Genomic DNA, 11,509 nt, shown 5'->3' on the forward strand with positions numbered 1-11,509 from the left:
TCCATGCTGTGCCTTACTCCACAGCAACCCCAGCCAAACTGTTCTTTGTGGTACCTATCACCTCCACATCTCCACCCCACCTAAGCCCCACCCTCTAACGTCACGTCATGACTCAGTCTCAGCCGCTCTTAACAGTGCCCCTCTCTTCCTCATCCAGATACTTCTCCTCATGGCACCCCATTTTTCCTCATCTCCAACAGCAACCCGCTCTCGAGCTGCCCCTCCGCCTCTCAATGCTCTCTCCTCCTCTCTCCTGACCAGTCAGTAACAGCTTGCTTGTTCACAGGAGGATGACCTGGATGGAATCCACATTGTGGCCTTCGCCGAAGAAGACGACCCGGGTAGGAGGCCCTTCCCCACTCCCACATAACTCCTGTCTCTCCCCACACCTAGCTGGAAATCTATTGTACCTAGGATCAGCTTTGACTTGAATTATGGTCGCCTGGTATTAGCCTCCCACATAGGCCTTCTTCTCAGCCCCAAGGAGTTAAACCTCCTCACCCCTTCTTGCTAGTTGCTTTTCCTGCAAGACTCCTTCCTCCCAGCCCCACAGTGTGTGAGTTACACCAGCTTACACTCTGTTAAACTGACTCCACATCTTGGAGCCACCTTCTCCGCCTCCCAATCCCCTACCAATCCCAATCCCTGCACTGAGCACCCCAGGATCTGTGCTGATTCTAAAGGGAAGTCTCTCTCCCCTTCACAAGTGCAGCCACAAGGAAGCGTTGCCCAGAAGGAAGGTGTGTCTGTTGCTTTGCAGTTTCATTACCATACCTTACCTGGCATGAGAAAGTTTCCAAAGCAAATGCAGTCTGGCAGTTGGCAAGCCTGTCAGACCAGTTCAGCAGGGCCTGCCTCCAAGAACCCCATACACAAACTGGGAAAAGGGAGACAGGGATCTGGAGTCAGGATGCTTGTGTGAACTTTTAGCCAGTGAATAAGAATAGCCTCAGCAACTACACCAGTTAGGATTAAATTGCAAGGATTAAATCAATCCTCATGATCCAGGGCTTAAATTGGTCACCAGCTGGGGTCAGGAAGAAATTTACCCCTCTCTCTGGTCAGTGTGGCACAGACAAGCAATTCATAAGGGGCTTACATCTTCCTCAGAAGCTTTTGACTCTGGCAGCTGTTGGAAATAAAATAATATTCTGCATGAACTATTAGTTAGTTTCAGATGGCAGTTCCTAGAGTCCTACTGCACAAGCTGAGTGAGCAGAGAACAGGATTCAGGATCATTAGGTTTTTGTCCCAATTCTGCCACTGACTTGTTTTGTGATCTTGGGTGAAGCACTTAGGATGAGATTTTCAAAAGTGCCTTAGAAGCAGCAAAGAATCCTGTGGCACCTTATAGACTAACAGACGTTTTGCAGCATGAGCTTTCGTGGGTGAATACCCACTTCTTCGGATGCAAGCAGTGGATGCAAGTGTGCTCCTAGTGGCACAAGTCAATGGAATTTGGGTCCTAAATCACTCAGGCATTAGTGAAAATCCCACCCTTCACTCGCTCTGTGCCTCAGTTTTCCCATCTGTAAAATGGGGATAATGCAAATGCCCCACTTCACAGAGGGATTACGAGGCTTAATTGATGTTTCATTTGTTTTGATATGCTCGGAGGAAGGCTGCTAGAGAAGTGCAAAGCATTGTCATGTAGCAGCCATCATCATAATGAACAGAGGTTAGCTAAACTTTTTAAATAAAAAGGAGCCTTATATGCCCTCTTTAGCCTGGACATTGCAACAAAACAAGGAGCGTGTATCGGGGTGCTTGTTTGAGAGACTAGGAGGTTCACATATATCATTTCAGATGGCTTTGAGTTCCTGGAGATTCTGAAGCAAGTCGCCAAGGAGAACACTAATAATCCTGACCTAAGCATTGTGTGGATCGATCCTGATGACTTTCCTCTGGTGAGTGGCGGAGGATCATTTCCCTCCTTGGCTGTTGTGTGTGTGTGTGTGTGTGTGTGTGTGCGTGCACTCATCCCACTAGAGCACACACACAATGTATAGGAAGAGAAGAGAAGTTGAGACGTAACATGGCAAACTGGGAAGTAACCAGCCAGGATACACCTCCCAGTCAAATCTGCATTACAGTGCTGGAGAAGAAACGGATCTGGTGTTTCCACCATTAGATGGATGCTTTTGGGACAGCCCACTGGTTAGCACTTTACACTGCCACACAAGACAGCCCATCTCTGACTTCCAGGACCAGACTGATCACTGGATGGCTTGTTCTTCAATAGCCAGCTGGCTGTGTTCATATGAAATGGTTGTTTAAACACCTTTGTCTTAGCTTCCTTTTTTTCCTCCCATTGCTGCAGCTCATCACCTATTGGGAGAAGATCTTCAAGATTGACCTATTCAAGCCACAGATCGGGGTGGTAAATGTCACAGATGTGAGTATGACAAACACAGCAAATCCAGTAAGAATCTGAGATGCTAAGAAGGACAAGACTTAGGGCAAAATCCTGGCCCCAGTGAAGTTAATAGAAGTTTTGCTGTTGCCGTCAGTGGGACCAGAATTTCACCCCTGTTAAGCCACAACATTTACCTTTAGATCTTGATTTTCAACACTTCAAAGTGCAGGAATGTTCAGATCCAGTTTCAGTTTGGGCCCAGTTCTACTACTGAGTCACTTGTAGGTTACCTCTGGCCAATGCGCAGTTGTTCCCCACAGACTGTTCCCCAGTGCTTTATCCAGTTTAATTTTAAATGACTCGTACAATGAGGTTTTCATCACTTCCCCTGGGGTCTTCCCTAGTCAGTCACTCACAGTGGGGTCTTATTTGCATGGAATTCTATAGGTCTCAGCAGAGAAACAGAGCAGCAAAAGATAGCTTAGGGGCTGAAAGAAGGAAGAGGGTAGTTGCATGGTAAAACCAGAAGGGCACAGTTTGACTGTGTGAGGAAAGTCGGTCACTAATAGACAACAGTGAGCAGCTGCACAGATTAAAAATACAGTAAGAAACCAGAAGGATGCAATATAAATTGGCAATGGTGGGAACTTCATGGAAAGAATATTGAATATCAGGACTTCCTCTAGGCTTCCAGCCCACTGTGAGACCCTTGTGTTCAGTGGCACGAGGGAGAATTTGATCACAGGCGTAGCATAGTGTCAGTGGATGTTTATCAGTCTTCACAACCGTGAAGCAGATGAGGGTGAACTCATGTACTTAGATCACAGCACTGGGTTTAATGCACAGGGAGCAGAACTGGTCCATAAGCAGGTGCCGTTCTTACATAGACACCTGTCTGACAATAACCACACTATCATAGTCTCTCTGATTTCTTTTAATGGAATTTAATTAAGCCTCACTTTCCCCCAGGCCTTACGCAAACTGTGAGTGTAGACGTTCCTCCCCAACTGCATGCCCCCTGTAGTCTAAAACCAAAGGCCCTTTTCTAGCCACAACGCTGCTCGATCACAAAACCACTGAGGGCTCCTGCATGGCTCGAGCTGCAATGGGGCAGGGGAGGAAGAAAGGCATAATTCTTCTCGCTGCCTAGGGCAGGGAAGCCCTTGTCATACCTGTTCAACAGGTGTATCCAATACTTTCCACCCTGCAGCCATCCCAGCGCAGAAGAGACACAGCCCTGGCTTCCCCCTGCCCAGAAACACAGCCTGGGCCTCTAGTGCTGCCGGCAGCACTGACCAGCCATCCCCGCTTCATGGTCCCTAGTGACGAGCGCCACAGCGAGCCTAGCCCTGGGGAGGTTTCACTAGACCAGAGGAGAGAGGGAGGTTCCCTGAGTCCCTCCCCACCCAGGCACATGATCTGGGGAATATAATTCAGCTCTTACTCGGTGTCACGTGCATGCACAGTAAAACAAAAGCTAAGCAGCCCCGTCCTATCGCACTTCACAAACACATGGAATTTTCCTCCCAGGTTGGCAACTGTTTCTAAGTCGTGCCATTGTGTTACCATGGAGAGTGCAAATCAACTCAAAACATACTCATGTAACCAGTGCAGTTGCTGAGAGGTGCTGAGTCCTAACTCGCATCGGAGTCCAGGGTGTTCAGCACATCCCAGGATCAGGCCCTGGGTGACTCAGACTTTGCCATTGTGCTACCTGCCTGGGTTTTATGAGCAGTAAATCTTGCCATTAAAAAGCTATTATTTCCATTGTGTTGTACCAGGCCTGTGTGGGACTAATGTCGGGTTGCAAACTCCCTATGTATGTACTGACAGTCAGGTGAGGGACCCAGTCCTGCTTCCAAGCAACAACTAACCATGAGGAACCGTCAGGAAAATAAAATGCACATAACATGCCAAATGGCAAGACAATGGAGAAAAAAATTTTTTTTCCTCATTCTGACAGAAATGTCGAGATTATCCAAGAACATCTGAGACATACTCCAGATTTACAGGCTTCTTTTCATGGCTGGATTCTGTGAAATGTAACCTTTTATAACCATAAAAAGGAGCTGTCTGGAAACACAGCAGCTTGGGAATCAGAAGTCCCTCACCTATGTAAATACTCATAACATGGAGTCTGGGTTTAACGACCCTTTTTGTGTTTGAAATTTTGTTAATAAAAAATCAGAATGTTAATTTGAGCTCAGAGGAGAGTCGAGAGGGACTTCAATGGGCTATGACCATTTATACCAGCTAAGGGTCCAACCCTTGGGGTCTGTTCCTGGCTCTGCCACCTACTTCCTCTGTGACCTTGAGCAAATCTGTTCACCCTTCAGTTTCCTCTTCTCTACAACAGGGATAATGAAACCCATGTGTGTCGGAGGGATACTCCAAGATTTCCTTTGCTCCTATTTGACAAGTGCTGTGAGATCTGTGGCTGGCTGGATGATGCTGTAGAAGGGCAAACCAGTAGTATTATTAAGTAACTGCAGGCCTGCTCCTACTGGAGTCAGTGGAAAAGTTGGAAATGTAGAAAAACAGCAAAGTTTGGGTCAGAAGTTATCAAGCAGCTACACAGTTTACCAGATGTGGCTGATTTACTATTATGATTATTTATATTGTTACCCCTTCTGACCCAAGTGGCTAATCAAAGTTTGAGGGCCTGTGTGTGTTCCACATGGAAGTAGAAATTGGTGATGGGGGCTGATGTTTTCTTTGGTGCAGCCTTGTTTATTTACAAAGAATGGACAAAGTCCTGTTTCTCAGAACACACGAGGAATCACATAGCAGTAGACGGTTTCTTTGTTCGCTGTTCCAAGGGTATGGCTACACTTGAGAGTTGCAGCGCTGGTGGAGGCTTTCCAGCGCTGCAATTAGTAACTGTCCACACCTGCAGGGCACATCCAGCGCTGCAACTCCCTGGCTGCAGCGCTGGCTGTACACCTGGGTCTGCTTGGGGTATAACGATTGCAGCGCTGGTGCTACAGCGCTGCTCGTAAAGTGTGGCCACACACCAGCGCTGTTATTGGCCTCCAGGGTATTAGGAGATATCCCAGAATGCTTTTAACTAAATTACTGTCTTTGTTTTGTTATGCTGCCTCTCTTTGTTTTGTTGTGAACTCGGGGCTCAGGGAGCTGCTTATCTAAAAAACAAACACAGCTCCTGTTTGCTGTGATCAATCTGTAACTGACTGAACAATCAAATGAGATAACCCACTACCTTGCTGTGAATGAGGCAGGCAGGGGGATGAGTGTTTGCTTGAGGATAGAAACAGCGGGGGTGGAGGGGAGAAAGGGAGTCCGTTGGAGCAGCTGCTTATCCGGTCTGCAGGCTGTTTGCAGTTAAGAGTAAGGGGTCGGGAAAATGTTCTGATTTTGCAGGGCAGGGAGCTGATACACAGTGTCGGCTCCAAAAATCCACTCTCTCTCTCTCTCTCCCCCGGTCCCTGTCACACTCCACCCCATCCCCCTCTTTTGAAAAGCACGTTGCTGCCACTTGAATGCTGGGATAGCTACGCATAATGCATCACTCCCAACAGCGCTGCAAATGCTGCAAATGTGGCCACACTGCAGCGCTGGTAGCTGTGAGTGTGGCCACACACCAGCGCTTTCCCTACACAGCTGTACGACCAGCGCTGTAACTCCCAGCACAGCAACTCTCAGGTGTAGCCATACCCCAAGCCTGCCTTTCCAGCCAGAACTCTGTGTCCAAAAAGCTTTTCTCTTAGATTTGTTTCAGGGCCACATTACTGTGATTTCAGGCAGTGTCGGCTTGACTTTCTCACTTTACTTCTGTCTTGCTTCTGTCTCTCTCTTTTGTTGTTGTCTCTCGGCTTGTGTTCATTTTGAACCTACTCACCCACCCTCACAGAGGCCTGGCCAACACCAGGGATTTATATTGCTATAGCTACGTTTCTTGGGGGTGTGAAAAATCCACATCCCTGAAAGACGCAGCTATACTGACCTAACCCCCACTGTAGACAGAGCTAGGTCAACAGAACATGTTTTCTGTCAGGGAGGTGGGTTATTTACGCGGACAGGGGAATCCCTCCTGTCAGCATAGGTTGTGTGTACACTGAAACACTGCAGCAGCGCTGCTAAAGCATTTTAAGTGTAGACTAGCTCACACACATGCACAAACAATCCCTTATGGAGCTCTCTACCCACAAAATCCAAATCACAGACTGGGCTTGCGTACCCCTTTGTCTTAGATGGGGCTGTTTATCTTTCTCTGAGCTACCTTAAATGAGAGGTGGAGGTCACAACAGTTTAGATGAGGTTTAATCCAAGCCATTTAACAATATTAAAGCAGTGGGTAGAGGCCCTGATCAGAAACTGGGGCTGAGTTTTGCTAGGCCCTGTACGTATACATATTAAGGGACGGACCCTGCCCTGAAGAGCTTACAGACTAAGGGCTTGTCTATTCTTAGAGCACCACAGTGGCCCCGCTGTGCCGCTGCAGCTTTGCCGCTGTAGTGCTTCAGCATAGACAAGCGTGGGTGGACATTTTCTACTGTGGACCAGGCCTAAATAAACAAGACAGGGGAAGGAAGGAAACCAGAAGCATGGAGAGATGAAATGTCTTACATAAGATTGCCCACTAGGTGACGTAGGAATAGAACCCAGTGCCCTGGATCCAGCGCCCTGGATACTACACCCAGATGTGTCCTGTTAATGAATTTGCAGTGGTTGTTTGCCTTTTAAGTAATTTTAAAGTTATATTAAATAGACACTAATGGAAATTTATGGGAGTAGACCCGTTGGTAGCAAGAACATGACATATAATGAGATATTGGTCATGAATGCCGGTTACCCACTGGAACATATTTACTATCCAGAGGTTATGGAGACATAGGCACTGACTCCATGGGCGCTCCAGGGCTGGAGCACCCACAGGGAAAAATTAGTGGGTGCTCTGCACCCACTGGCAGCCAAGCTCCCCTCCCCCCTGCCCCACCTCCTCCTCCCCTCCTGAGCGCCATGTCCCCGCTCCTCTGCCTACCTCCCAGAACTTCCTGCCTGGCTGCCACCAAACAGCTGTTTGGCGGCGTGCTGGGGTGGGGGGAGCAGGAATGTGGCATGCTCAGGAGAAGAGGCAGGGCCGCCCAGAGGATTCAGGGGGCCTGGGGCAAAGCGGGGGAGTGGACATAAAAAAAGGCGCCACCCGCTGCGGCGCCTGTACTCACCGGGCGGCGCTCCGAGTCTGCGGTGGCGATGGCAACGGGTCCTTCACTCGCTCCGCATCTTCGGCAGCGCTGAAGGACCTGCTGCCGAAGTATTGCCAAAGACCCCAAAGCGAGTGAAGGGCCTGCCACTGAAGTGCCGCCAAAGACCCGGACCACCGTCGCCTCTAGCCAGGGAAGGGATTCTCGGCCAGGACTCACAGGGCCCCTGCGGGGCCCAGGGCAAATTGCCCCATTTGCCCCCCACTCTGGGCGGCCCTGAGAAGAGGCGGGGCTGGGGCAGGGATTTGGGGAAGGAGTTGGAATGGGGGCAGGGAAGGGGTGGGAAGAGGCAGGGCAGGGGCGGGGCCTCATGGAAGGGGTGGAGTGGGGGCAGAACCAGGGCAGAAGAAGGGGGTTGAGCACCCAGGGAAAAGGAGGGAAGTCGGTGCCTATGTATCTAGAGATCTTTCAGAAGAGGTGGATCCCATAATTTGACCATAGCTTTGCTACAGTTTTCTTTGTAAACAGGCTAGATTGTTGACCATAGGGTGTATAAGACTTTTAGTTCATTCTCCTAAGTATGTTTTCCATTTATCTAGAAGTTTTAAGGAAGGTGCATTTTGGTGTGGTATACGAAAAGAAAAATGTTGGGCCTCATTCAGCACTGCAATGCTCCAGTTTGACAGTGATGTAAATCCACTGAAATCTCATGAGATGCACTGATATAAAATGGAGTAACACAGTGGTGAATCAGTCTCAGTGAATACAAAGAAACATTTCCATTGACTTCAGAGCAGGGGTGAAAGTAACTCATGGGACTTACCGGTACGGCTGGAGTCTGGGGGGCGGGGGGCGGGAGGCTCATCCAGAAAAGGTGTGGCCTCAACCAAAAGACGCGGGCCCTCAAGATTTAAAGGCCCTGGGGCACCAGCTGTGGCTGGGAGTGCCAGGGCCTTTAAATCACCCAGGGGGCTCCCAGCTGCAGAGGTGGCTGGTAGCCCCTGGGGCGAACTAAAGGGCCCGAGGCTCCAGCCGCCGTGGAGCTCCGGGCCCTTTAAATGTCGGCCCCAGCCCGGCCGCTGGACCTGCGGGCTGGGATTTAAAGGGATTGGGACTCCCCGCAGAGCCCTTTAAATCCCCGCCGTGGAAGTCGATGCGGTCCAGCACGGCGTACTAGCTCTTGCTGGTACACCGGACCGGACCGGCTTACTTTCACCTCTGCTTCAGAGGGAGTAGCCCCTCTCTTCCCATCACTTCTCTAGAAATCCGCCAATAAAAATACCATTCTGTTCCAGGTTCCCACTGCCTGTTCTCACTGTGGCAGTGTAGAAGTCCTGCCACTGTGCATTGCAGTATACTGCCGCTATATTTTCCACACAAGCGATGAGTCTGATTCAGCCGTCTTTACTCACAGGAGTAGCCCTCATTCACCCAAACAGTGCCACTGAATTCAATGGGACAACTCGCAGGGCATCAGGACCAAGCTCTGTGTCTCTTTTGATAGCTTCCTGTTTGATAAAGGAAATACTTGGGGATCTAAGCCCTCCCTAGAGGCAGAAATGTGACCAAACATTTTATGAAAACATACCTCAGGACCCCAAGCAAATTAGGTCCCTCAGGCAAGGAAAGACTTTGCTTTGGAGATTTCATTGCTCCAGTGCTTTTCAAAGCATGAACGAACAGTGTCATTATCCCAGCTTTACAGCTAGGGAAACTCCATGGTCATACAGGGAATAGAGCCCAGGTCACCTGAGTCCCCTTCCACTAGACCAGGCCTCCTCTCACTACTTCACAACTTTGTTTTGTACAGTGTCTTTCATACCGACAGAAATCCACAGTGGTTTTCAGCTTTAAATGATATGAACAAAGAGAGAGAGAGAAGAGTTTAAGACATACAGACCAAGGGGATGGGCAGTATTTTCTGCAGATTTGGAATGAACTGTGGAGTCAGTGAGGCAAAGAGGTGTTAGAGGAAAAGGCTCTTCCAGATGGCAGGAGCTGATGTCACCCCAAGAGTGTCCCTCCAGACTGTGTGATAGGCCAGAGAGAGTGCTGGCAGGAGAAGAGTGGAAGGATCAGGGAGATGAGTAGAGATGATGAGGTCTGGAAAATCCAGTGGAACAAATCCATGGAGATAGTTGGAGACAAGGAGGGGAATATGAAACTGCATTGTGAAATGGGCTAAAACCAGTGGAGCTATGTCCCTATGGACTATTGGCTAATATAATTAAAGCTAACTGGTCCAACAATGAGAAAAATGTGATCAAAATGCATGCTATTACCTGCCCAGTTCCTAACAGTCAGTTTAAGACCATGATCAGATCCATGCAGTACATCTATTACAATCTTTGGCCATGTCTCCACTACAGGGACTACACCGTCATAACCCAGTAGTATAGGCGCAGCCTAAAACGATGGAAGGGGTCTTTCTGTTAGTGTAGGATCACCACCATCCAAGCAATGGTAGCTAGGTCTTCTGTCACCCTCGCTGGATCTACACCGGGGCCAGGCTACGGCGGGTGGATTTGTCACAACCTTGAGTGATGTAGCTATGCCGACCTAAATTTTAAGTGCTGCCCAGACCTTAGTAAAGCAGCACTGAGTCCCCCCGTTAGAAAGGGGGGGGGGCTAATCCTGCCAGCCCCTGCTTGACATATGAGCTAATCCCACCACACCTAGTTAGAGAAACGAGCTAATCCTACCCCCTCCTTGGAGAGGTGAAGTAATCCTACCATCAGCCAGCCTAGGGTGACCAGACAACCAGTGTGAAAAATCGGGACGGGGGGTGGGAGGTAATAGGCGCCTATATAAGAAAAAGACCCAAAAATTGGGACTGTCTGGTCACCCTAAGCCAGCCCCTGGTAGGGAGGTGCTCTGATTTCTTGCTGTGTTATCTGTTCCTTCAGGCAGACAGTATTTGGATGGAAATCAGGGATGATGATGACCTGCCCACAGCTGAGGAGTTGGAAGACTGGATAGAGGATGTGCTCTCTGGGAAGATAAACACGGAAGATGATGATGACGACGATGACGACGACGATGATGACGACAACGATGATGATGATGACAATGACGACGACGATGACGATGATGATTAGATTTGACTCTGTACAATTTGTCTTCCGGACAGTGAGCCGTTTTCACTTGGGGCAGGTTGCTGTGCCTCCTAAATGGCTGTCCTGCCTACTCGGCCTTATGAAGACTGTTTCCAATGGTCACAAAATACCCGTCTCCTCCTCCTTTCCCACCCCTCCTGCTCCCAACACCAAAAAAACCTCCTTGGCCTGGTTTCCAGAGGTTCTGCACACCCACAGCTCTCAGTGAAATCAACAACAGCTGCAGATGTTCAGCACCGCTGAAAATCAGGCCTCACCAGTATGGACAACAGAAATCTGCAGGGAATTTCCCCTGACATTTCTGTGAGTTACTCCTGGGTAGTGGGTAAATGGTAGGGGGCCTTTCCCCATGCTACCAAAAGGTGTGGGGAGCTAATTTCTATTTCCATGCTAATCGGCCTCTTATATTTTAAAACCTAATCTCATTGTAAGACACCAGGAAGGTCACTGAAAAATACTGCCCATCTCATTAAACAAAACATCCTTGACAGCTGCTCAGCTAAACAGCACAGCAAAGACCACAATATCCTACAAACTCTGCTTTGGGTGCCTGGTACTACTCCACTGATGACATCATAAATGCCGTGTTTTTTTTTTTTTAAAGGATAGTAGTTAAAATCTCAATTATCCATATAATGAAAAAATATTCCCTTTGTGCAGAGCTGTGCAAAACAATTGCACCCAAATCCATGAAAACTGCCTGGATTGGTGTGTTACTGCAGGCTCCAAACTCAGGCAAGGTTGGTGAAAGCATAGAAATAATGATGGGTCAGAATATCAGGTCTAAAAGATCCTGAGGAGTTCAGATCAAGGTCTGAATCCAAACTCTGAGGTTCAGAACCAATGGACTAAAATGAAACACTGATTCCTGA

General features: G+C 48.7%; 1 protein-coding gene across 1 annotated transcript in view; it reads left to right on the plus strand.

Moving 5' to 3' along the window:
- CASQ2 (calsequestrin 2) overlaps positions 1–11,196 on the plus strand; it is a 48,978-nt gene extending 37,782 nt beyond the window's left edge. The window contains exons 8-11 of the mRNA XM_044987948.1: positions 287–341; positions 1,807–1,907; positions 2,321–2,395; positions 10,428–11,196. Of these exons, the coding sequence (XP_044843883.1) occupies positions 287–341; positions 1,807–1,907; positions 2,321–2,395; positions 10,428–10,619 (423 nt within the window). The 3' untranslated portion in view covers positions 10,620–11,196. The remainder of the gene's footprint in view (positions 1–286; positions 342–1,806; positions 1,908–2,320; positions 2,396–10,427) is intronic.
- Positions 11,197–11,509: the final 313 nt, after the last annotated feature.

The sequence above is a fragment of the Mauremys mutica genome, chromosome 1 (assembly GCF_020497125.1).
Source record: "Mauremys mutica isolate MM-2020 ecotype Southern chromosome 1, ASM2049712v1, whole genome shotgun sequence".
Lineage (NCBI taxonomy): Eukaryota > Metazoa > Chordata > Testudines > Geoemydidae > Mauremys > Mauremys mutica.